Source organism: Salvelinus sp. IW2-2015, linkage group LG30 (genome assembly GCF_002910315.2).
Source record: "Salvelinus sp. IW2-2015 linkage group LG30, ASM291031v2, whole genome shotgun sequence".
Taxonomy (NCBI): domain Eukaryota; kingdom Metazoa; phylum Chordata; class Actinopteri; order Salmoniformes; family Salmonidae; genus Salvelinus; species Salvelinus sp. IW2-2015.
Genome location: NC_036869.1, coordinates 22594222 through 22618949, shown reverse-complemented (window position 1 = coordinate 22618949; position 24728 = coordinate 22594222). Strand labels below are relative to the sequence as shown.

Here is a 24728-nt window from a genome sequence, read left to right as displayed (position 1 = left end):
CCATCCCCAGTCTTCCCAATGTGCTACTGCTTAATGATGACTTCGCTGAACCTAACGTACAGGCAAAGAAGGATTTGGCTTGCMGGCTTAACAGCAGCCAAGAGAATGGTTGCCTTACGATGGCAAGCCCCACACATTCTGCCACATCAGCAACGGATTTCCTCATTCATGGACATTGCACAACTTAAACTGTCAATCTCTCGACCGCATGGTGCAAAATCTGAAAATATTAGCATGTGGACTACAACACTCAACAGTTTAAAATCAGTACTTTGATATATGCACTCAAGTAACCAGGTCCTGCAGGTGGGAAGGGGGGTGGGAAGGGGAGGGGGATGGGGGGGGATACATGTGTATGTGTTCAATGTCTGTTTGTGTTGGTTTGTCCTGTCAACCMAAAAAATTATATAAACTTCATCACAAAAATACATTTAAAAAAATGTATCACAGACCACCAGTGGTCCACTGATGTAGTGGTATTGAATGGAAGACAACAGTACATTCTGATGGAAGCCTTACCAGCATCATGACATTTAGGTCCCCCATGTCATGTACCCCTGACTTGCAGAGGATGATGACAGTGCCTGTGGCGTCCAGACCTCTCCTACCCGCCCTACCAGCCATCTGGATATACTCACCTGAGAGAGAGCGAGAGCGAGAAGAGAGAGAGCGACAGAAAGAGAGAGAGAGCGACAGCGGCAAAGAGGTTAGTCATACGGAACTAAGAGCTCTTAAACATGTAGAAAAACATCCATTCTATTTTCTCCTTCCCACTCAAATATCAGAGAGAAAGCGAGAGAGAGATTGAAGTGACATCAGATTAAAATACTGCCTGTAAGCATCATGCTCTGCTTTTCTATCAGACCGACAGAGGCAGGCAGAGAGACAGACACAGACAGAAAAAGTCAGACTGACAGAGAGAGAGCGAGAGAGAGCGAGAGAGAGCGAAAGAGAGAGAGAGAATGAAAAGGATGTTAAGTACGGTTGTAACGTTTCACCATGGTTTGGTAGGTATTGCAGTCATGGTTCGGTTTCAGTACAGCAGGAAAATGGAGTTGATTTTTGAATACCAACACGTTATATTTTCTTAAATGAAAACACAAGATCACTCAACAACAACAACAACACAAAAATAAAGTGCAATATCTGTGTGAAATCAACATGTAAACATGGCTCAAACATTGTATTGGCCTATGCTAGAATGTTTTCTAACAAAGAGGAAAATATGCGCACTTGTGTGACTCATAAAGGGGGCGTGTCTGTGGCACGGTACTTCTCATTCCCCGTTCCGCAGAAATGTGATGGGCTGTTACTGTTAAGTAGCTCTCTGTAGACCTGGACTGCCATCCATCTGTAGTAAGCGCAACACAGGGTGTATTGGCAAATTCATTGACAACTTCATTGACACCTTTAGCTTGCTTATTTAGAGGTGGTACTACCTGTTTGCTGAAACGGGTGTGAGAGGGTGTAGTTCGTTACGTGGCTCGAGCACTTTCACAAGGTGCTGAACCTCCCTATTCTTCTCAACCACCGACAATGGGCGCATGTCCGTGGCTATAAACATAATGTTACCTTTTATTTTTGGGGGGCCTGGTCAGAATCAGCTGCCGAAGGGCTGCTTGAATGCAGAGGGGAGACAAAGTTGTGTTGTTCTTTTTGTGTTTCCCACCTGTTCCGGTGGTAGGAATACTGGGGTGATGTCGGCGTAAATGTGTCAACATGTTTGAGGTGTTGGCAGCTGCATAGGTTATTCTCGTTGAGCAGTGGAGACATACTCTCTCTGTCCATCGCCACTGTAATCTACTGGGAAGCCAAAATGTTCCCAAACTGGAGATTGTAACAATGGAGAAGAATCCTCCTGGTTAATCGACCCCACCACKCACCATAGTAAAGAACTAGATCCCGGCTGCCCCTCGCAAAAGGACCGTTTGAAATGAGCCAAATTAAGATTTGAATTTTGATTACAACTCGCACATAGGCTGAAGTTGCTTTAATTACCACCTACCTGGTTAAATAAAGGTKAAATAAATAAAAAAAACTCAAGAGACTTATAAAGCAGCATCGGCATAGCCTATAGGCCTAGTGAGTTTATTTGTATTATAATTTTATTCCGGGTTTACCGTGTAGACCGAAGAGGTCCCCGTACCGAATGGTTCGGTACTAATACGGGTACCATTACWCCCTTAATGTTGTGTATATAAACGTGTGAGGGGGGAAGAGAGCGTACCAGGTAGCAGGTTTCTGAAGCCGGTGCCATCGTGTTTCCGTATGCTGTCAAACACCACTGTCCTCGCAGGCATGTTCACTCCCATAGCAAACGTCTCAGTGGCAAACAGAACCTGAGGGAGACACGTTTATTGTAAAGTGTGTTAAGACTTTGTTAAACGCACTTKAAACACATTTTGAGTTGATGACATAGGTAGGTAAGTTGGGACTAATAATCAGACATGTCATTTCAAGATATTCACAAATTGTCACACTGATTCCAAAAACGGACCAATAAGATTCACCTTTACTAGCCCCCGCGAGAACAGCATCTCAATGACCTCCTTCATGATTGGCAGGATGCCACTGTGATGCACACCGATACCCCTCTTCAGTAGGTCCCTGATCAACAGGATCTACAACATAGGAGGAGTTTGTAACAACAACTCCTAGGGTATATGTCCAAAAGTTCAATCTACGTGCTAYAATTGGCTATAATATGGAATGAATAATTCCGCAGTCCTGTGAGCCGATTTCATTGCATTGCTGATGGTTGCATGAAACATTTTCCAAGGAACAATAGAACATGATAGGCAGGTCTTAGTTCTCCCAGACAACAGGCCCCAGCCAGAGTGCACCCTACCTGGGGCAGCTGGCGGTCCCCTCCCCTGAGGCGTCTCAGGCTCTTCTGGAAGAAGGAGTGGATCTCGCTCTTCTCCACCGAGCTGGTGAGGTCCATGGAGGTTAGAGAGCGGGCATTGTCGTCGCAGCGCGTCCTGGAGAAGGTGAACGCCACCACGGGGGTCTGCTGGCGCTGGGACAGGAAGTGGAGGAGGGAAAGCCACACTGCCCGGTCCTGGTGGAGAGAGATGGAGAGAGGGGTGAGAAAATGGCGAGAGGGAAAGAGTAAAGAAATGATACAGGGAGAAGATGGCCCATGGAGAACTGGCAAAGTAGAGAAGATGTTCAAAGACTGGCAGAAGTCCTACGATGGGGATGAGTGACAGAGAGGGTRAAGGAGACAGAGAGAGAGGGCTCTATGTTCGGCTGGCATTAAGGCGGTGCTAGTGTCAAACGTATGTTCATTGGCAATTTYGACCTGTTAAAGCCAGCTCTCTTTTATTTTCAAACTTGCACAAGGATTGGTAATTTACCTGTCTTTAAATCAGCTCACTTTTGCTCAGATGGGAGGGGTGGAAATATTTGAGTGCCAAAGTGCTAATTGCAGGCAGTGCTGGTAGGGATGTTTAAGAACCACCAAAAGCTGGTTTAAGCGGTAACGAGGTTGGTTATGGCATGAATTTTGACAGCAGAGGCAGCTTATCTAGCTGTGAAGCACACTGCCCATTTGCACATGGAACAAGAGTAATGTGCTTTCGTTGCCTGTATACTTCGTATTTAAAAATATATATTTTTTCTTCTCCCAATTTCATTTTATTTGATTAAAAACCAATATAGCCTCAACTGCTCTCAATGAAGGCAATTGTTTTGGGGGTCCTACCCATTGCAATCGCCAAATAGTCAAGACTGTCGCTAAATGGTTTGGCTCGTGAGACTGCTTGGAAATGAATCTTAAATCACAAAAGCTYTTTTTAAACATAAAGTTTCAGGGGAGCAAAACTGTGAGCTGACATTCCCTTTCAATCTACAGTGCATACGGAAAGGATTGTTACATTACAGCCTTATTCTAAAATGAATTCAATAGTTTTTTTCCCTCATCAATCTACACACACCCAGAGTTACCTCTGCTGCAAAGGATAAGTTCATTAGAGTTAACTGCACCTCAGATTGCAGCCCAAATAAATGCTTCACAGTGTTCCAGTAACAGACACATCTCAACATCAACTGTTTAGAGGGACTGAGTGAATCAGGTCTTCATGGTCGAATTGCTGCAAAGAAACCACTACTAAAGGACACCTAGAAGAAGAAGAGACTTGCTTGGGCCAAGAAACACGAGCAATGGACATTAGAACGGTGGAAATCTGTCCTTTGGTCTGATGACTCCAAATTTGAGGCAGAGTAGGTGAACGGATGATCTCCGCATGTGTGGTTCCCACCGTGAACCATGGAGGAGGAGATGTGGGGCTGCTTTGCTGGTGACATTGTCAGCGATTTCTTTAGAATTCAAGGCACACTTAACCAACATGGCTACCACAGCATTCTGCAGCGATACACCATCCCATCTGGTTTGCGCTTAGTGGGACTATCATTTGTTTTTCAACAGGACAATAACCCAAAACACACCTCCAGGCTGTGTAAGGGCTATTTGACCAAGATGAGAATGAAGGAGTGCTGCATCAGATGACCTGGCCTCCACAATCACCCGACCTCAACCCAATTGAGATGGTTTGGGATGAGTTGGACCGCAGAGTGAAGGAAAAGCAGCCAACCAGTGCTCAGCATATGTGGGAAATCTTTCAAGACTGTTGGAAAAGCATTCCTCATGAAGCTGGTTGAGAGAATGCCAAGAGTGTGCAAAGCTGTCATCAAGGCAAAGGGTTGCTACTTTGAAGAAACTMAAATATAAAATATATATTGATTTGTTTAGCACTTTTTTGGTTACTACATGATTCCATAGGTGTTATTTCATAGTTTTGTTGTCTTCACTAATTTTCTACAATGTAGAACATAGTAAAAATAAAGAAAAACCCTGGAATGAGTAGGTGTGTCCAAACTTTTGACTGGTACTGTATGTCTCAACATCCCTCCCTACATTGCATAAGTTAAATTATTTATGACACATTTTATGATTTATGCAACCTTAAAAGAAACGTAGCCTAAAACGAAAGGGGCAGTATGTGATGGAGAAGATTTTAATTGAATTTGAATTCAAAGATGGAGGAAGCAGGCTCAAATCAGAGCAGTGCATAATGTCTTCACTATTATTTTACAATGTAGAAAATAGTACAAATAAAGAAAAACCCTGGAATGAATAGGTGTGTCCAAACTTTTGGCTGGTACTGTATGTAAATGAGGTATGTTTTTTATTTGTAATAATTTTGCAAAAAATTCTAAAAACCTGTTCTGCTTTGTCATTATGGGGTATGTATTGTGTGTAAATTGATAATGGAAAAAATATTTAAACAATTTTTTTTTTTTGAATAAGGCTGTAACGTAACAAAATGTGGAAAATGTCAAGGGTTCTGAATACTTTCTGAATGAACTGTATGTATTGTAGGTAGGCCTACATTATTTGAGCCATACAGCTCCATTTCAGACGTGTGTAAAACCCCCTCCTTGATGAAGGCTACATGTGTCCATGTCCATCATGAGAAGACAGATGAGAACCTCTGTGAATACCGGTGAACATTGTATTTAGAAATTATTTTCCTGTAACAATTGCTTGTTTTCCGTTTCATATGTTCAAAACCCAAGCCCGTACCCATGGCCTACTTTAAAAGCAGGCTGGTTCAACAGCAATGTGTTGTGTCTTTTTTATCCTGCCGATTTTATAATATAATTAAAAAACAGACTGGTTTTAATAAAATTAAACGAAAAATAAGCAAACTTATTAGAATGATTCACCGTCCTGGTTTTAAGGACACTGGTGGCCACATGTTTTTATTTGACCTTTATTTAACTTTTGACTTGCCTAGTGAAATAAAGGTGATATTAAAAAAAACTTGAAGCAACCACATATTTAGCCATGAAGCACGTTCTGATTGACCAGTGAGCGGGCAAGCCTCGACACACCTACAACTTGTTTACTCGTCAAAACMCAGCCGTTTCGCGCCACCGCAAGGAACTGCGCCCACAATTACGGTTGTGAAAATAGCAACAATATTTCTGACACACCACCAAACCTATAGTGCTACTGCCAGCTCTTATATTTACCATTGTGTTAGGTTTGTTAAAATAGAGCCCAGAGAGAGTAGGGAWGATATTCTGTACCTGATTAGGTGTAGTGTTCTGAGATGAATTTTTCGTCCCAAAGGACTGTGCGTGTTTACTGGTGCGTTCCTTCTTGGCATCTATAGCAGCATAGTACCTTAAAAACAAAGAAGCCACCAACATTAAAAAGTGATCACTACATTACTCTCCATGACAACTAGAGCTGGGCGATATGGACAAAAAGCCATATCACTATATATTGACTGATTATCACGATAATGATCAATTGAACGATAAGTTTACAACATTAATGTGCACCAGTTCCTTTTTTATATTACCTTTGAAACTACTACTGCTACTACTTTGAATGCAGTGGCTATCAATTGTCCTGTTAGCAATAGTAGCAGACATTTCCTTTCAAACATCACATTCCTCTAGTAAAAGGCTACTTATCTTTATTATCGATATCAGTAAAACGTCCTGGATAAATTGTCGGTTCGGTCGGTATCGATAATTTTCGGATTACCATCCAAGCTGTTATGAGGCCAGGTGTGTGTGTGTGGGTGCGCGTGTACTTACCCTTTGGTTTGGAAGTTGCCCGAAGGGTCCAGCAGTAGGAACATCTCCTTCTGGGTCTTGGTGCTGTTGCCTGTGTACAGGTAGTGCTCCAGAGGCACAGGTCTCTTCGCTGTGCTGATCACATAGATGTGCTTCTTTTTAATGCGCCTGGAGAGGAGATAGGAAGGGAGTGGAGAAACTAAAGCATCCGTACACAACTCAAAGACATCATTCCATTCATAGACTACAGGCCAACCACAACACACACTATACATGCTCCATACTGTGACCATAGCAACGGCTATTACTGTACTTTAACTAGGGTCAGGAGTTTTTTCTAACCACATGACTTGACCAACAAATACTCTGGGTCCTAGAGATAGGAAAAACTCTGGGCCCTAGTTTTAGACTCAGTAGGTCATGTACTCACGAAAACATGCATGGTTTAACAGTGTCTTTCCCAACATACACTACATGACCAAAAGTGGACACCTGTTCGTTGAACATCTCATTCCAAAATCATGGGCATTAATATGGAATTGGTCCCCCCTTTGCTGCTATAACATCCTCCACTCTTCTGGAATAGCTTTCCACTAGATGTTGGAACATTCAGCCACAAGAGCATTAGTGAGGTCGGGCTCTGATGTTGTGGGTGATTAGGCCTGGCTCGGCATTCCAATTCATCCCAAAGGTGTTCGATGGGGTTGAGGTCAGGGCTCTGTGCAGGCTAGTCAACTTCTTCCACACCGATCTCAACAAAACAATTCTGTATGGACCTCGCTTTGTGCACGGGGGCATTGTCATGCTGAAACAGGGAAGGGCCTTCCCCAAACTGTTGCCACAAAGTTGGAAGCACAGAATTGTCTAGAATGTCATTGTATTCTGTAGCGTTAAGATTTCCATTCACTGGAACTAAGGGGCTTGGTCTGGGGCTGTTTTTCATGGTTCAGGCTATTATTCCTCCTCACCAAACTTTACAGATGGCATTATGCATTGGGGCAGGTAGCGTTCTCCCGGCATCCGCCAAACACAGATTCATCTGTTGGACTGCCAGAATGTCAAGCGTGATTCATCAATCCAGAGAACGCATTTCCACTGCTTCAAAGTCCAATGGTGGCGAGCTTTACGCCACTCCAGCCGACGCTTGGAATTGCGCATGATGATCTTAGGCTTGTGTGTGGCTGCTCGGCCATAGAAACCCATTTCATGAAGCTCCCGACGAACAGTTCTTGTGCTGACGTTGCTTCCAGAGGCAGTTTGGAAAGAAGATTTTTACGCGCTATGCACTTCAGCGGTCCCATTCTGTGAGCTCAACACAGGGGCCCAACAAGGGAGTGTGCTCAGCCCCCTCCTGTACTCCCTGTTCACCTTTGACTGCGTGGCCACGCACGCCTCCAACTCAATCATCAAGTTTGCAGACGACACAACAGTAGTAGGTCTGTTTACCAACAATGACGACATGGCCCTCACCTCCTCCCTATAGGCTCTGGGAGTGTGGTGCCAGGAAAATAACCTCTCACTCAACGTCAACAAAATAAAGGAGCTGATCGTGGACTTCAGGAAACAGCAGAGGGAGCACCCCCCTATCCACATCGACGGGGCCGCAGTGGAGAAGGTGGAAAGCAAGTTCCTCAGCATACATATCACTGACAAACTGAAATGGTCCACCCACACAGACATTGTGGTGAAGAAGGCGCAACAGAAGGCTGAAGAAACTTGGCTTGGCACCTAAAACCCTCATACTTTTACAGATGCACAATTGAGAGTATCCTGTCGGGGTGTATCACCGCCTGGTACGACAACTGCACCGCCCGCAATCACAGGGCTCCTCACAGGGTGGTGCGGTCTGCCCAACGCATCACCGGGGGCAAACTACCTGCCCTCCAGGACACCTACAGCACCCGATGTCACAAAGGCAAAAAAGATCATCAAGGACAACAACCACCCGAGCCACTGCATGTTCACCCCGCTACCATCCAGAAGGCGAGGTCAGTACAGGTGCATCAAAGCTGGGACCGAGACTAAAAAACTGCTTCTATCTCAAGGCCATCAGACTGTTAAATAGCCATCACTAGGACCTTAGAGACTGCTGCCCTATATACATAGACTTGAAATCAATGGCCACTCTAATAATGGAACACTAGTCACTTTAATAATGTTTACATATTTTGCATTACTCATCTCTATGTATACACTACCATTCAAAAGTTTGGGGTCACTTAGAAATGTCCTTGTTTTTGAAAGAAAAGCATATTTTTTGTCCATTAAAATAACAGTGATGGTTGCTGATAATGGGCCTCTGTACGCCTATGTAGATATTCCATTAAAAATCTGCCATTTCCAGCTCCAATAGTCATTCACAAAATGAACAATGTCTACACTGTATTTCTGACCAATTTTATGTTATTTTAAATGGACAACAAATTTGCTTTTCTTTCAAAAACAAGGACATTTCTAAGTGACCCCAAACTTTTGAACGGTAGTGTATACTGTATTATGTTCTATTCTACAGTATTTTAGTCTATGCCGCTCTGGCATTGCTCTTCCAAATATTAATATATTCTTAATTCCATTCCTTTACTTTAGATTTGTGTGTATTGTTGTGAAATTGTTAGATATTACTTGTTAGATATTACTGCACTCTTGGAGCTAGAAACACAAGCATTTCACTACACCCGCAATAACATCTGCTAAACGTGTATTTGACCAATAAAATTGGATTTGATTTTGATTTGTATGGCCTACCACTTTGCGGCTGAGCCGTTGTTGCTCTTAGTCGTTTCCACTTCACAATAACAGCACTTCAGTTGACCGGGGCAGCTCTAGCAGTTGACCGGGGCAGCTCTAGCAGGACAGAAATTTGCCAAACTGACTTGTTGGATAGGTGGCATTCTATGACGGTGCAACGTTGAAAGTCACTGAGCTCTTCAGTAAGGCCATTCTACTGCACATGTTTGTCTATGTAGATTGCATGGCTGTGTGCTCGATTTTATACAACAGGTGTGGCTGAAATAGCCAAATCCAGTAATTTGAAGGTGTTTCCACATACTTTTGTATATATAGTGTACATGCTTTGGGTTTGGTGATGACAGGTGTTAAGGTGTGGTGATCAGGAGAACAGTAGGCAATAGTTGACAACGTACCCGACCCACTCACTGAACTCCACAGCGTTGGGGACAGTGGCACTCAGAAGAATAATGCTGACATGGTCGGGTAACATGATCAGAACCTCCTCCCACACCACTCCTCTCTAATAGGGAGAGAAAGACAAAAAGGGAGGGAAAGAAAATGGAAGAGAATGAGATTTAGTGACACGTGTGATTGACCAAAACAATGAGAGAGGAAGGTTTTGAGAGTGAGGCTTCTCCGTTACCTCAGCATCATTGATGTAGTGAACCTCGTCAAAGATCACCCACTCTAAATCTCTGATGACCTCCGAACCATTATAGAGCATGGACCTACAAGGGAGGGAGGGAGGGAGAAAGTGTCAGTCAAACAGTACATGGAAAAGCATCACTCAGTGTTACATAGTTAATAAGCTGATGTATAGGCCTACATGGATAGGGGTATGTAAAAATATAACCATGGTTTGCGTTCAATTAGACAGTATAAAACAGTGTTCCATAGGGTTAATGTGTGATAGAATGTGTCATTTTATATTATAATGTGTAATGTTTGGTGTATATGATGTACTGTATATGTTACAATCCCCCATAGAGCGGAGCTTGGTCCTAGAGGCGTGGAGGTATAACGTGACAGTGTGATATAATGTGTACAGTTACATAATAATGTGACACGTTTTCTAAGTGATTGATATGAGGTACCGTATATGTTACGTCACCTCAATATCTCAGTGGTCATGATGAGACAGGAGGCTTCAGGACTCARCTGTACGTCGCCGGTCAGAAGCCCCACGTCCCCAAAGGTGGTCTTGAAGTCCCGGAACTTCTGATTGGACAGCGCCTTGATGGGGGAGGTGTAGATGGTCCTATCCGAAGGTGCAAATAGATGGAGAGGTTAGATTGCACCAGAGGCGATTGGATGGCCTAACATGGAAAACCAGGAACAACTCAATTTCCTATTCGTCCATTTCAATGATTCAGGTCAAAACATCCGGAATTTCTAATAAATCCCATATTTTTACCCTGTTGGATTAAAGATTTTAGAGAATATGACAAATGTGTAAACACACACACCTGGTCATGTGCTTCTGTGAGAGTGCTATGGCGTATTCTGCCACCACGGTTTTGCCTGCTGATGTGTGAGCTGCCACAAACACAGACTCATGGGCCTCCAGCCTCAACACTGCCTGCTTCTGGAACACGTCCAACTCAAAGGGATACTGGGAGAGGTGGGGATCACATTAGTATTGTGGAATGAACAAGGTTCTGTGCCAATAAGGGATTAGACTAATAATGTCATAACACTATAAAACAAAACTACATGGGACTAATCAACACATTCATCATCGACATATTCAACTTCATTTATCAAACCAACAACATATTTTGTCATTGCAGCACAGTACCTTGAAGGCAGGGTTAGGGATACGTTTGTAGAAGTCACCGCAGGGGGAGGTGATGTTTATTGGGATTGCCCATCTCTTCTTCTCCTCCTGGCCCTCTGCTGGTTTGGTCATTCCTCCATCTTTCTTCTCTGTAGAGGTGGTCCCAGGTGTAGAGGGAGAGTCCTACAGGAGAAAATATACAACCACCTTTCAGTATATGAACATGATAAACCACAGAAGCTAAGTTTGAGGCGAAACTACATTTGAGATGTAGATTGTATTTGTCAATAAACAACAGAAAAACGATATATATTTATTGAATACCTTGATCCCCAGGTCTTCCAGGCTGTTGGTTCTGGGCAGTTTGGGTGCGTTTCCACTTCCGTGGCCTTTCTCCTTCTCCTCTGCCTCAGGCTGGGAGTCTATGATGTCATCAAAGGTGGACAGGAGGGACAGGAGATTGATTTCTCCCTTTGTGGTTTTGGCATCTTCATAGAGAATTTTTAAAAAGAAAGAAAACGTATTATATATTTATTCAAGCCAAGTCCAAGGCAAAAGGATAACCTTTAGGAACAAACGGCCATTCAAACCTTTGTCAATGAAGTCCATCCCAACTTTCAGGCCAGGGGGCACTGTGAGTAACCCTAAGGTAAAGAGAAATACATACTGTATATTACTTACATACACATGCAATAAGCCAAGCAAGAAACACATATGCTCAATAACAAAAAGATCTGTCTAATCACTCAAATCTGTATTCTGATTTTTGAAAAGAACCATTTGGTTCCTAGGGAACAGCRRCATACCACCCTGCATACCACTGCTGGCTTGCTTCTGAAGCTAAGCAGGGTTGGTCCTGGTCAGTCCCTGGATGGGAGACCAGGTGCTGCTGGAAGTGGTGTTGGAGGGCCAGTAGGAGGCACTCTTTCCTCTGGTCTAAACAAAGATCCCAATGCCCCAGGGCAGTGATTGGGGACACTGCTCTGTGTAGGGTGCCGTCTTTCGGATGGGACGTTAAACGGGTGTCCTGACTCTCTGAGGTCATTAAAGATCCCATGGCACTTATCGTAAGAGTAGGGGTGTTAACCCCGGTGTCCTGGCTAAATTCCCAATCTGGCCCTCAACCATCAAGGTCACCTAATAATCCCCAGTTTACAATTGGCTCATTCATCCCCCTCCTCTCCCCTGTAACTATTCCCCAGGTCGTTGCTGCAAATGAGAATGTGTTCTCAGTCAACTTACCTGGTAAAATAACGGTAAAATAAAAATAAAWTWAAAAAAAACAGCACACAGACTGTTTTTTTGTTTTTTTTACTTCAAAGATTCCTTCAGTCTGCATTTTCATTGTAAAGCAGGCATCCCGCCTCACAGTAACCCCCCTCACTGTGCACAGGCAGTCTTTGGTATGACAATTGCCCCTTCACCATTTCAACCCCATAAAAAAATGTAAAATCACCGTTCTCAAAGTCTATGTCCTCCTCCCGCTCGGATTTCTTCTTGATTTGTTCCAGTGTCAGCTCCTCCATACCACCTATGTGACAACATAAAGATAAAATATTTATATTCTATATTTGACTAAAGGGAAGACATAATTTACAAAAAACATTTATTATACATCTCAGAGCCATATACACATACACTACATGACCAAAAGTATGTGTACACCTGCTCGTCAAACATCTCATTCCAAAATCAAAGGGGATTAATGATTCTGGGAAGGCTTTCCACTAGATGTTGGAACATTGCTGCGGGGACTTGCTTCCATTCAGCCACAAGAGAATTAGTGAGGTCGGGCACTGATGTTGGGCGATTAGGCCTGGCTCGCAGTCGGTGTTTCAATTCATCCCAAAGATGTTCGATGGGGTTGAGGTCAGGGCTCTATGCAGGCCAGTCAAGTTCTTCCACACCGATCTCAACAAACCATTTCGTGCACGGGGAATTGTTATGTTGAAACAAGAGAGAACCTTCCCCAAACTGTTGCCACAAAGTTGGAAGCACAGAATCGTCTAGAATGTCATTGTATGGTGTAGTGTTAAGATTTCCCTTCACTGGAACTAAGGGGCCTAGTCCAAACCATGAAAAACAGCCCCAGACCATTATTCCTCCTCCACCAAACTTTACAGTTGGCACTATGCATTCAGGCAGGTAGCGTTCTACTGGCATCCGCCGAACCCATATTAGTCCGTCAGACTGYCAGATGGTGAACCGTGATTCATCAATCCAGAGAACGAGTTTCCACTGCTCCAGAGTCCAATGCCGGCGAGCTTTACACCACTCCAGCCAATGCTTGGCATTGCGCATGGTGATCTTAGGCTTGTGTGCGTGCGGCTGMTCTGCAATGGAAACCCATTTCATGCATCTCCCGACGAACAGTTATTGTGCTGACGTTGCTTCCAGAGGCAGTTTGGAACTCAGTAGCGAGTGTTGCAACCGATAAACAATTTTTACACGCTACGCGCTTCAGCACTCAGCGGTCCCATTCTGTGAGCTTGTGTGGCCTACCACTTCGCAGCGGAGCTGTTGTTGCTCCTAGACGTTTCCACTTCACAATAACAGCACTTACAGTTGACCGGGGAAGATCTAGCAGGGCAGGAATTTGAAAAAGTGACTTGTTGGAAAGGTGTCATCCTATGACGGTGCCACGTTGAAAGTCACTGAGCACTTCAGTAATGCCATTCTACTGCCAATGTTTGTCTATGAAGATTGCATGGCTGTGTGCTAAATTTTATACACCAGTCAGCATGGATGTGGTTGAAATAGACAATAATTTGAAGGGGTGTCCACATACTTTTGTATATATAGTGTATATAGCTCTGATAAAATACTTAGGTAATGAGTCAGACCCACCGGGCAAAAACGGGTAGTTGGTGTTGCTTCCTCGTAGGCTCTCAGAGGGATTAGGGTTTGGTGGACGTTGCAGGGACATAGAATTCTTAGCAGAGRTGCCTGTGTCCCCCAGTAACACCTGGATAGAGAGTGAGATTTAAGGACACTGGGTTGCAAAATGTGTATGAAAATCAAAGTAGACCTTTCAATAAGATTGCTACAATTTTGAATGTTCCCATTGAGTCACATCATGATCATAGCTGTATGATTAGGACACACAGACTGAGACAGCATAGCTAGGTAAGATCTGACACTAGTATGTACCTCAGTGAAGTCCAACAACATTCCTGTTGTTGGATCTCTGACTACTGAGATGCCAGAGTGCAGAGGAGACAGAGCACAATGGAGAAGAGAGTCTATATGAACATCTCTCTCAGCCAGCCTAGAGGAAAACAAGTCTGTTACCGCAAGTTAATTCTGTGACCATTTGGCACCACAGCCTCATCTGGACTACTGAATTCCCCTTATAAACACCGCTTCCAAAAAAGATTTACATTGCATCAAAGCAATAACAAGTAAAGAAGTAAAAACCCTAATAAGAAATGTAAGCAGACTCACTTCAGAAACCTGTGGAAGGCAGCGTCGGTATCGTGTATGGGAAGCCAGGCAGGGTCGCGTAGAAAGCGCTTCTCTACCTCTGTCTCCAGGCTCACACTAGTAGGAGGGAGTCCATGAGGGAGCTGTAGATAAAAGAATGATAGAAATACATAAGGGATATAATGGGCTGGAGAGATTGGATAGTAGATCTATGTCAATACAGGCTGCATTTCAAACTGAAGTTTTCTCCCTTTCTTCTAAACTTGATGGCGGGCCTTTGCGGATCTGAAGGACACGGGTAGGTAGGTAGGTGAGACCTACTGTAAAAACTTAACTCAGACAAATAGAGAGGTAGATGCAATATATTGCTTGGCAGTCCTTTTCATATCTGTAGAAATGGCTGGGCGAGTTTTCAGATAAGAATCCAACCACACACTGAGACTCTCATACTGACCGAACTTTGTGGAGGCAGGGGCTGATCATTGGGCTGTGGGTGTGTGATGAGCTCAAACCTGCCAGAGCAACCCATCTCCAGCAGGGATATAGGGAGGTCTGTGGGGCCCACAGCGGGCAGATCTATGGAGAGAGAGCGAAATGGGATTGAGATGAAGAGCCTAGTTTCTGTGGACTGTCCTCTATCATACAACACAATAGAGTCCATTGTATATATTAATGCACATACACATATTGCARTGTCATCATGTACTGCTTTAGCTGATAAGATTCTGCCTATAACACGTTGCACATGTTGGGAGGGACTACATTTCTGCTACATGAATGACAGCTGAGCTGGCTACTGCAGTTAACGTTAGCTAGGCTAACCAAAGTTGTCATATTCGCCAGTAAACTGTACTGCTAGCAAGTTTAGTGCAAGTTACTTTAAAGCAAAGCTTACAGCAATGGTCTTAAACGTATATCTAATGCATTAACTGTAAATGTAAATATTATCTAACGTTTAATTGTCCTTTACCTATTCTTTCCATTTCTCCACCGCAGATGAAAGTCGGAAATGGCCAAGTTTGGTATACGGAAGTAGGTCAAATTGCCAAATGTAATACGATAAATATCTCAATATTAATGCATTATTTTACTAACTGTTGTCAAGTGTATGCCATGCATTTCTTATAATTGACTTATTCCCGCAATTTTAGCAGGTTGAATAGTATTTTTTCTTATTCATGCACCCCTACCAACATTATACGTCATATTCATGCGCCTTTGTTTTTGTGTTCATGAAGGAGCGAGTGATTAAAAGTAGCTACAGTAAGGTTACAGAGGTAACAACGTAATTACATTTCTAAATACAGTAGTGTCAATGTAGTATATTTATCAATTGCTGTAGTCTGAACGCTACATTGCCGTATTGTTGATAAGCAATATAATACTTTCCACTGCCCTGTGTAATACATAATGTAACTAGCTAGAAGTAGCTAACTCGCCTTAGCTAACAATCTAACGTAACGCTTAAAATGTTGTCAGGTGCATGCAGAATGTAGAAAGAGAAACCCCTGGGGTCGTGAACAACGTGTATATGGTCGTTTTTGAGTTCATGTTATAGAGTTGAATTCAACCACACTTGTGTATTGACGTGCATTTTGTTGTGCAAATGTGTCCACTATTCTGGTCCTTTTTCACAATGCTTTCCAGCTGGGTTCAACATGGTGGTGTTCCCAAGCTCCTTGACAGAGGAAGAGGAGTCTCTGCAGAAGAAATATGCCAAACTCAAGAAAAAGGTGAGAAACTCAAAGAATCTCCTCACTCCACTTGACTAGAGAGAACTCTATCCATGTAACTGTATCCTGCTGCTGACAATGAGATGTGCCACTGCACCCACGTTTGCAGATGTAATTAGGGGTAGGCCTTTATTAAATCAATATTCACCTGACAGTCATCATCATCACACTCATAATGTAGAAAGTTAGATATCATCATTATTATGTTACCAAACTCTAATTGTTCACCTCTTATTCTCGCTCTCTCCGCACACCTATAGAAAAAGGCCCTGCTGGCTTTGAAGAAGCAGCAGAGTTCAACCAGCCAGACCAATCAGAGTGGATTGAAGCGCAGTATGGGCTTTGTCTTCACTTTAAGAAGTTAACTCTTTAAAACTGTATTACTAAGCTGATATTTGGTCTAAGTTGGTTAAGTTGCATCTACTTTCTCTGTCCTCTAGCTTTGTCAGACCAGCCTGTGCTGGATACAGCGACAGCTACAGAGCAGGCGAAGATGCTGATCAAGTCTGGGGCCATCAGTGCCATCAAGTCAGAGAACAAGAACTCTGGCTTCAAGCGCTCTAGAACGCTAGAGATCAAGCTCAAGGTAAGATACAACATGCAAGGATGTGTAATGTAGTAGTAGGAATTGATCATAGAATAAATTATTTATATAATGAATATACATTAATAATATGTATAAAGCTGACAGGTGCAAATGCCTCTTAAATGTGACACATACACTAGTCTGATGGAACTCAAACTTATAAACTGATGGTCTAGTAATGATTTGTTATATTTTCTTTCCGTTTACCAGGATCCAGAGAAAGTCCCAGGCCCTGTGGCTTTCCAACCATTCCAAAGGAGCATGTCCACAGATGATGAGCTTTCTGAGGTAAAGTGAGAATGACATCCCATTTTAAAATCATCCAATTAATTGATGTACTTTACCTACAAAATGGCATGCTTTTACAGTATTTTACCAATGCAGTCTGCCTGTATTGTGGCCACAGAACCAGTGACTTTGAAAAAATATGTTATTGAGAACTGATGCTGCTACTTTACATTTGACATTTCTACTTCAGGCTGGCAAAAGAGCCCACAGAAAATCTCTGTACGAGAGGTAAGCCTAAAAGCTCTGATGAATAATAGAGTAGGTCATGTTTTCTACACTGGTTCTCTGTATAAGGCGATTTAAAATATTTTCCTCTGTGGCTCTCCAACAGCTTCATCACTCCAGGCGACCGGGCAGCTCGTGATGAGGAGGAGGGAGGCGGCCTGTCCACCAGCAAAGACATAGAGCGAGAGAGAGACAGAGGAGACCGAGAGATGGACAGAGAGAGAGAGCGTGACAGAGAGAGGGAGAGAGACCGGGGCAGCGGCGACCGGGGCAGGGACAGGGACAGAGAGCTGCGAGACCGCGAGAGAGACAGGAGCCGGGACGGAGAGCGTGACCGGGAAAGGGGAGGAGACAGAGAGTCACGTGAGCGAGACGGACCATTCAGACGTGAATATTCTTTTACTGAACTTCTGTCTTTCATGACTGGCATTCTTAAAAGGATGTTCCAATCAAAATACAAGTTCAAAGAGCAAATAATGGTACTTTTTTCTTCCCCTTTATCTTCTCTCTCTCTTTCCCTCTCAGGATCAGACTCATACCCGGAGCGGAGGGGGGTGAGGAAGGGGAACACGGTGTATGTGTATGGAACTGGCCTTGTGGAGGACAGCCTGCGCTTAGCCTTCTCCCAACATGGCACCATCATTGACCTGTCCATGGACTCCCAACGCAAGTAGGGCTACATAACTACAATGTTGAGATTTTACATCCATGTGGCAGTGTGTGATTGTGTTTTGAAATGTTTTGCAATTGAAAACTAGTCCAGTAAGTCCCTGACTGTTTTGTTGTTTGATGGCTAATGAACACAACCCTGTTTTTCTCTTTCTAGCTGTGCATTCATCACCTTTGAAAAGATGGAGTCTGCAGACCAGGCTGTAGCAGAGGTAAGTATAGCTCTAGCTCCCTCTCCCAACTTAATTCATTAAAGTGTAAAACCTATAATCTATACACTCTTCTCCCAGTTGAATGGAAGCACAGTGGGAGATGTCCCCATAAAAGTCAGCATCGCTAGGAAGCAGCCCATGCTGGAGGCAGCCACCGGCAAATCTGTCTGGGCCACTCTGGGTAAATATCACAGTCAAACACAGATCAGAATAACAAGCAGTGTGACCGTGTCAACTTTGGATTCATGTATTCTCTCTCCCAGCTGTGCAGAACAGTGCCAAAGGCTCCTACCGAGACAAGAGGAACCAGGTTGTGTACAGTGAGGATTTCCTATGAGCTGGATGGGCGTGCTGCATTGGAGATCTGTAAGGAGTAGTAATCAATGATTTAGTGTTAGCTTTGTTTGTATGCTTTTTTCTATATTGCATTTTGAGTTTGTTGTTTATTTCCTGTTAGCCCGATACGGCACCACGTGTCAGTTGTTCTGAGTAGGTGCTACATTTCTATTCATGGCCAGGATGTGTAATGGCAACGACCACGTGAAAAGAGATTGTGATGGTTGGCATGGTCTTGCTCTTGTAACCAGGGGATTCATTGTTTTGGGGAGCTCAATAAATCACTTCAATACATTTGTTCATCTGGTTGTCATGCTTTGAATCAAAGGGGCCAATTAGATTTGGCACTGTATCAATGTAATACAGTGTAGACACAGTATTATTGTGTTATCAGCCTCATAGTTGTAGGCCTCATGTATCCATTGTATGGTTCCTTTGGAATAGCACATGATACAGTGCAGAGATGTACTTACATTAGCATGTCTGCTGAGCACACCAAGTCACATGTCATTTCATGCACAAAAGTACACAAGTGTCTCACGAGTCATGAGTAAGCGTGTATGGCAAATTACAACTTGTCCTTTGTGATGAACATGACTATGGAATGACTGAGCCTACTGTATTATTTTGGATCTCTCTTTAAATTAAGTGTCTTAATAGTAAGTACACGCTGTTACAAATAAGTGTGTAGCTGTAATTACACATTACAAATCAGGTTGTATGTACCAACATCCAGTGTTTAAGAAGAAGCTCACCCTCTCAAATACACAAATAAAAAATATTTTATTGGTCAGCCAGTGAGTTACAAATGAGACAGATCTAAAACTGAGGTTTACACAACTCAAGTCCTCCAGAACCACGGTCGTGTAGGTCATCGTTTCCCCCCCTTCAATTAAATAAGATAAATAATCAATCCATGTCATTGACTGGCCAGATAAAACCAGCATACACTTCGGCCCAAAAGGAGGACCAGAGTTGTGCACCCCAGGTCTAAAAGGAGGGGTTTTCCCTTTCAAGGTCTTAGTTGGTCCCTCCAGCACACACTTACCTCTTTTCCAACCCTCAAGTCTGAAGGCACACTCCAAACCACTCTTTGGCCATTAGGGCAAAAGGCACGCTTGCTTGAATAACCCCTCTTTACCTCCAACCGAAACCTGTAATGCTTAGTCAATGAGAGTACACTTTGGACAGTGTCCTTGTCAAAAGTCAAATCTGTCCTGAGTGTCTCCCTCTCCTTCCCCTGGCCCTGCCACTCTCTCCATCTCGGCCTGTGCCTCCAGGCTGTTCTGAGCGGTCGTCTTCCCGTGCTGCTCTTTGAGGTGGCGCCGCAGCGCCGGCTTGTGGGCGAAGCGTGAGTGGCAGTAGGCGCAGCAGTGGGGCCGCTCACCGCTGTGCAGGTTCATGTGATCGCACAGCGTGGACTTCTGCGTGAATGTCTTGTCGCAGAGCTGGCAGCGGTGGACTTTGGCACCGCGGTGCACGGTCATGTGACGGTTGAGGTTGCTGGAGTGGTTGAAGTGCTTGCCGCAGCAGGGGCACACGTACAGCAAGTGGGTGGCGCGCGAGTGGACGGCCAGGGAGGGGGCAGAGGGGAAGGTCAAGCCGCATTGCTCGCAAGCCACCGGCCCCGCTGTGCTGGAGGTGGAGCCTACCACTGCGACAGACTCATCCCCCGCCTCGTCACCACCTGTTGGCACAGCCGACATTCCCATATTACCCTCCCCTCCAACACCACTGGGGTCGTCCAGGCTGTAGTGGACCGGCCCATTCCCATCCCGAGGCACCAGCTCCTCTCCCTGAGAGTCCCCCATTCCGTAGTCTAGCCGTGGGAGCTCGCTCCCTGAGAGGAACGCTGACCTCGTGGCTTCCTGGCTGAAGTCCAGGCCGTAGCTCTGCATCATCTCTGCCCCGGTGGGCAGACGCCACGCCTCCTGGTACTGCATACCTAGAGGCCTCCTCTCCCTCTCATGGTACGAGCCACGCTTCCTCTTGAAGCCCCTCCCCCGGCCCACTTTCGGTGAGTCGGTGAGTCGCCGCCTCCAGGCGCGGAGCCCTTCCCTCTCAAAGCTGCTGATGCGGATAGCCATTTCGGCTGGGGTCACGTCGTCCCCCTCGCCCCCTCCCACTATGACACTGTCCGTATCTGGGTACTGGCCCCCCTGATGGCCCTCTGTGGCTTCCTCTCGCCTCTCTTCCGGCTCCTGCTCATCCTCGATGCAGATTCGGAACACGTCATAATCGTCCCTGCCCTCGTCCTCCTCTGTTACCCTCACCTGGAACAAAATTGAGACCGATTTGAGTGTGCTAGTAATCAATGTCCTTGGGTAGCTACCAGACCTGGGTTCAAATACTATTTAAAATATCTCAATTACTTTCACATACATTCTAAGTATTTATATGTATTTGAAAGGACAAGTAGTTGAATATTTTAATGCATTTGGAAATACTAAAATACACAGACTCAAATACACTCCCATGCATTTAACCCAGGGATTTAAAAATAGTATTTGAAAATACTCTCAAATACAATTTGAGTTTTTACAAATAACCATTAAAATACTAAACCATGCATCTTTTTTTGGGCAGTGTATTTGAAAATAGAATATTTTAAATACCAAATACACATACTACTATTATGTTGATACAATACAGTAACTCTGCTGTTGTAGAGAGTACATGATTCTCACCCATTTATACAACCAGAGATAGATGCACTGGTAAGTTTTGTTCCTGGATCTACTTACCTTGATCTCATCCAGAGTGTTATGTTCGTCATCGTGTCGTATATCTGTCTTAGTGTGCGAGTCTGTATGGTCATCAGCCTGAGACTGTGCAGGGCTGTGAGGCTGCAGTGAGGGGGAATGATCAGTAGAGGTCGACATAAGGGATTGACTGCTGCCACTGACTGTCACTGGCATCGAGTGACTCTCTTCTGACTTGATCTGAAAATGAGCGGTGGAGAGAAAAATAATGAAGACGAGCTGATTGAATGTCGCCACAGGTAGAACAATCTTACAGTCAACACTGCAAATCCAGCCTTTGTTGAATCACATAGTAGACTAGTATTTGCTTTCTACAACTGAAATGTATGTTAACATTTTATGTTGTGATTTCCAACCAATGCTTCAATAGGGTGCCTACGACTAAACACCAATAAACACTAACCAAAATAAGTAACTAACCTTTGGTGAGCTGGGGTTCCTTGGCTGCATGTACTTGCCCAGGGCTCCCCGGCACTTCTCCACAACATGCTCCATCTGCAGGTAACTAGCAGCCGTCAGGTAATTCACTATCTCCTTGGGGCTGAACTGCAGCACACCGGTGTAACAGGACTGGAGCAGCTCACATACCACCGAGGAACTGTGAAGGACTGACACCTAGAGGGCAAAATAGGACAAAAACATACCAAACAGTTATTTTGCTGTTACGTCTCAAGAGATTTTTCCTATGATCAATCGCGTAAGCCATAAGTGTCATATCCTGCAAGACTTGTGATAGTATCTACTCGACTGAACCATAATGAGGCGTAGGACTGGAACCACAGCTGGCGTGATACATCTGTGAGCTTCCCAGGCCAAAGATATGCCTATTAAAACAGTCTGATCATTGAAAGGTGCATGTGACAAGAAGTGTCAGGGGCTAGTATATCAGCTGAAGCTGACAACATTTATGAAACATAACCCAAATAGTGTGTATCAAGGTGGCTTTCACTGGCATCCACCTGCAGTTCAGAGGAAGGGTTAAGCAGGAATTGGTCCCTGAGGAAGGGGGAGCAGGCAGCCAGGACCACTTTGTGTCCCCGGAATGTCTGCCTGCCGCTGGCCACGATGGTGATGTCACAGAACTGCTGCCTGGACCTCAGAGAGTTCATGCTCTTCAGGGTGGCGTCACCGTGACCTGGCAACCGGAAACACAGCACCTCCATCTTAGCTACTGTGGTGCCTATATGAGAGACAAGAAGAGGACATTCTTGACATAATGCAATTATCCTGTAAAATATGCAGTACCAGTCAAAGGTTTGGACACACCTACTCATTCAAGGGTTTTTCATTATTCTTCAAAGTAGCTACCCTTTGCTCTTGCACACTCTTGGCATTCCCTCAACCAACTTCATGAGGTAGTCACCTGGAATGCATTTCAATTAACAAGTGTGCCTTGATAATTCATCATGAAGCTGGTTGAGAGAATGCCAAGAGTGTGCAAAGCTGTCATCAAGGCAAAGGGTGGCTACTTTGAAGAATCTGTTGAACACTTTTTTTGGTTACAACATGTGTTATTTCATCGTTTCACTATTATTATACAATGTAGAAAATAGTAACAAATGTATAAAAAGCCTTGAATGAGTAGATGTGTCCAAACGTTTGACTGGTACTGTATATATATATATTATATAATGTAGCACCTGGATCAACCTAAGGGAAACTTGGCACTTTTGGGAGTCTGGACATTTCTCCAGCTTGTCATACTGGCCAAATTCAGACCAGAAAGAGAGCGAGAGAGACGCAAAGTTGTACAAGAGGCATGGTGTTGTCTGACTATTCTTTAAAGAGTAAAAGCACAACAGCTTCCATATCTCGGGTTGACAATCAACATTCCCTGTGATTCTGAACTGATGTTCATGTTAGACAGAGAAGGTCAAGTCATTGTTCACTTGTTTTGTTTTCAAGTCAAGCAGGTCACAACGTGTAACTGAAATCATGCATATGATATGGCTCTCTATAATAAAGTAAACAATCAAGCTACTAACGTTACTAGCCTAGGTTAACCTAGGATAAGATAACCATTAATGTTATATATTTTTCGACCTCGCTACATCCTACTGCTAACGTTACTAGCTAGCTAGTTAGCACTAGCAGCATGTGCTTAGGTCAATTGTGCAGGTTGTAAATTTCGCCAACGTTATTGTGTATCCGACCACTCTCGTAGCTACCCAGCTAACTTAGTAGTACCAAGCTAGCTTGTTGCCCCCCTAGCCCCAGCCAGGCCAATGTCAACTAGCTAGCAACAAGACCCCTTGCATTAAAAGCCAATAAATTGGACATTAGCTAGTTTAGTGTTTCCTTACCTGCTATTACTGTAGATATCTTTAATATCTCCTTAATATATGTTTTGTTGTGGAGTAACTAGGCACCCATTCGTTGTATGTTAGCCAACACGCTAGAGAGCCAGCTAGTATGTTTACTTTGTTTAACTAGCTAACGTTAGCATGGTATCAACGGTCGTTACTAGTTACCAAAGCCACTAAGTCATAAACCCCGCCTATTTCTACAAATTATCTTCTTAAAATTGTATTTTAAACCTAACCTTAACCACACTGCTACCTTTATGCATGACATCAAATTAAGCCCCCCTCCCCAAAAAATGTTTTATGATTTAGCTAGCGATTATTTTTACGTGAGTGGACCATCACTTCCCCTGACAACAGCTTGTCAGTCATTTTTTTAAAGGGAAAGACACAAAAAGGAACGTCTGAAAACTTAGCTACAGTTGAAGTCGGAAGTTTACATACACCTTAGCCAAATACATTTAAACTCAGTTTTTCACAATTCCTGACATTTAATCCTAGTAAAAATTCCCTGTCTTAGGTCAGTTAGGATCACCACTTTATTTTAAGAATGTGAAATGTCAGAATAATAGTAGAGAGATTGATTTATTTCAGCTTTTATTTCCTTCATCACATTCCCAGTGGGTCAGAAGTTTACATACACTCAATTAGTATTTGGTAGCATTGCCTTTAAATTGTTTAACTTGGGTCAAACATTTCGGGTAGCCTTCCACAAGCTTCCCACAATAAGTTGGGTGAATTTTGGCCCATTCCTCCTGACAGAGCTGGTGTAACTGAGTCAGGTTTGTAGGCCTCCTTGCTCGCACACGCTTTTTCAGTTCTGCCCACAAATGTTCTATAGGATTGAGGTCAGGGCTTTGTGATGGCCACTCCAATACCTTGACTTTGTTGTCCTTAAGCCATTTTGCCACAACTTTGGAAGTATGCTTGGGGTCACTGTCCATTTTGATGACCCATTTGCGACCAAGCTTTAACTTCCTGACTGATGTCTTGAGATGTTGCTTCAATATATCCACATCATTCAGATGCCATGTATTTTGTGAAGTGCACCAAACCCTCCTGCAGCAAAGCACCCCCACAACATGATGCT

The 24728-nt window shown here is 43.8% G+C and overlaps 3 protein-coding genes across 4 annotated transcripts in view; 1 reads left to right on the top strand and 2 right to left on the bottom strand.

The window, feature by feature from the left end:
* Positions 1 to 15657, bottom strand: part of LOC111954991 (superkiller complex protein 2-like) — a 35484-nt gene extending 19827 nt beyond the window's left edge. Inside the window, exons 1-19 of the mRNA XM_023974992.2 lie at positions 15495 to 15657; positions 14979 to 15100; positions 14546 to 14667; positions 14252 to 14369; positions 13949 to 14066; positions 12558 to 12632; positions 11692 to 11745; positions 11426 to 11589; positions 11123 to 11284; positions 10791 to 10936; positions 10436 to 10582; positions 9968 to 10052; positions 9738 to 9844; positions 6616 to 6762; positions 6097 to 6193; positions 2849 to 3061; positions 2511 to 2621; positions 2228 to 2339; positions 520 to 638 (exon numbers count right to left, since the gene is read on the bottom strand). Of these exons, the coding sequence (XP_023830760.1) occupies positions 520 to 638; positions 2228 to 2339; positions 2511 to 2621; positions 2849 to 3061; positions 6097 to 6193; positions 6616 to 6762; positions 9738 to 9844; positions 9968 to 10052; positions 10436 to 10582; positions 10791 to 10936; positions 11123 to 11284; positions 11426 to 11589; positions 11692 to 11745; positions 12558 to 12632; positions 13949 to 14066; positions 14252 to 14369; positions 14546 to 14667; positions 14979 to 15100; positions 15495 to 15507 (2232 nt within the window). The 5' untranslated portion in view covers positions 15508 to 15657. The remainder of the gene's footprint in view (positions 1 to 519; positions 639 to 2227; positions 2340 to 2510; positions 2622 to 2848; positions 3062 to 6096; positions 6194 to 6615; positions 6763 to 9737; positions 9845 to 9967; positions 10053 to 10435; positions 10583 to 10790; positions 10937 to 11122; positions 11285 to 11425; positions 11590 to 11691; positions 11746 to 12557; positions 12633 to 13948; positions 14067 to 14251; positions 14370 to 14545; positions 14668 to 14978; positions 15101 to 15494) is intronic.
* Positions 15658 to 15701: 44 nt separating this feature from the next.
* LOC111954992 (negative elongation factor E) lies at positions 15702 to 18867 on the top strand. 2 transcript variants are annotated; one of them, XM_023974994.2, is made up of 11 exons: positions 15702 to 15801; positions 16172 to 16257; positions 16518 to 16590; positions 16698 to 16843; positions 17054 to 17131; positions 17322 to 17359; positions 17463 to 17719; positions 17882 to 18026; positions 18183 to 18237; positions 18316 to 18418; positions 18501 to 18867. In XM_023974994.2, exons 2-11 carry the CDS (start codon positions 16183 to 16185, stop codon positions 18572 to 18574), a joined length of 1044 nt encoding a protein of 347 aa, XP_023830762.1. In that variant the 5' UTR covers positions 15702 to 15801; positions 16172 to 16182; the 3' UTR covers positions 18575 to 18867. The 2 variants fall into 2 exon arrangements, with proteins under 2 accessions (XP_023830762.1, XP_023830761.1); XM_023974993.2 differs by having other exon boundaries at positions 17463 to 17743.
* A 472-nt stretch (positions 18868 to 19339) lies between these two features.
* Positions 19340 to 23987, bottom strand: LOC111955328 (zinc finger and BTB domain-containing protein 12-like). The gene is made up of 5 exons (XM_023975532.2): positions 23639 to 23987; positions 22295 to 22515; positions 21756 to 21950; positions 21318 to 21515; positions 19340 to 20846 (listed from the first exon to the last, which is right to left on the bottom strand). Exons 2-5 carry the CDS (start codon positions 22496 to 22498, stop codon positions 19773 to 19775), a joined length of 1671 nt encoding a protein of 556 aa, XP_023831300.1. The 5' UTR covers positions 22499 to 22515; positions 23639 to 23987; the 3' UTR covers positions 19340 to 19772.
* Positions 23988 to 24728: the final 741 nt, after the last annotated feature.

Excerpts from the sequence above, each read along its gene's own strand:
- LOC111954992 (XM_023974993.2), top strand. The coding sequence starts at position 16,183 with ATGGTGGTGTTCCCAAGCTCCTTGACAGAGGAAGAGGAGTCTCTGCAG. Across the intron at positions 17,132-17,321 it reads CAGATGATGAGCTTTCTGAG|GCTGGCAAAAGAGCCCACAG; the intron begins GTAAAGTGAGAA and ends TTTCTACTTCAG. Across the intron at positions 17,744-17,881 it reads GCGAGACGGACCATTCAGAC|GATCAGACTCATACCCGGAG; the intron begins GTGAATATTCTT and ends TTTCCCTCTCAG.
- LOC111955328 (XM_023975532.2), bottom strand. The coding sequence starts at position 22,498 with ATGGAGGTGCTGTGTTTCCGGTTGCCAGGTCACGGTGACGCCACCCTG. Across the intron at positions 21,951-22,294 it reads ACCCTTCCTCTGAACTGCAG|GTGTCAGTCCTTCACAGTTC; the intron begins GTGGATGCCAGT and ends TTTGCCCTCTAG. Across the intron at positions 20,847-21,317 it reads ACACTCTGGATGAGATCAAG|GTGAGGGTAACAGAGGAGGA; the intron begins GTAAGTAGATCC and ends ATTTTGTTCCAG.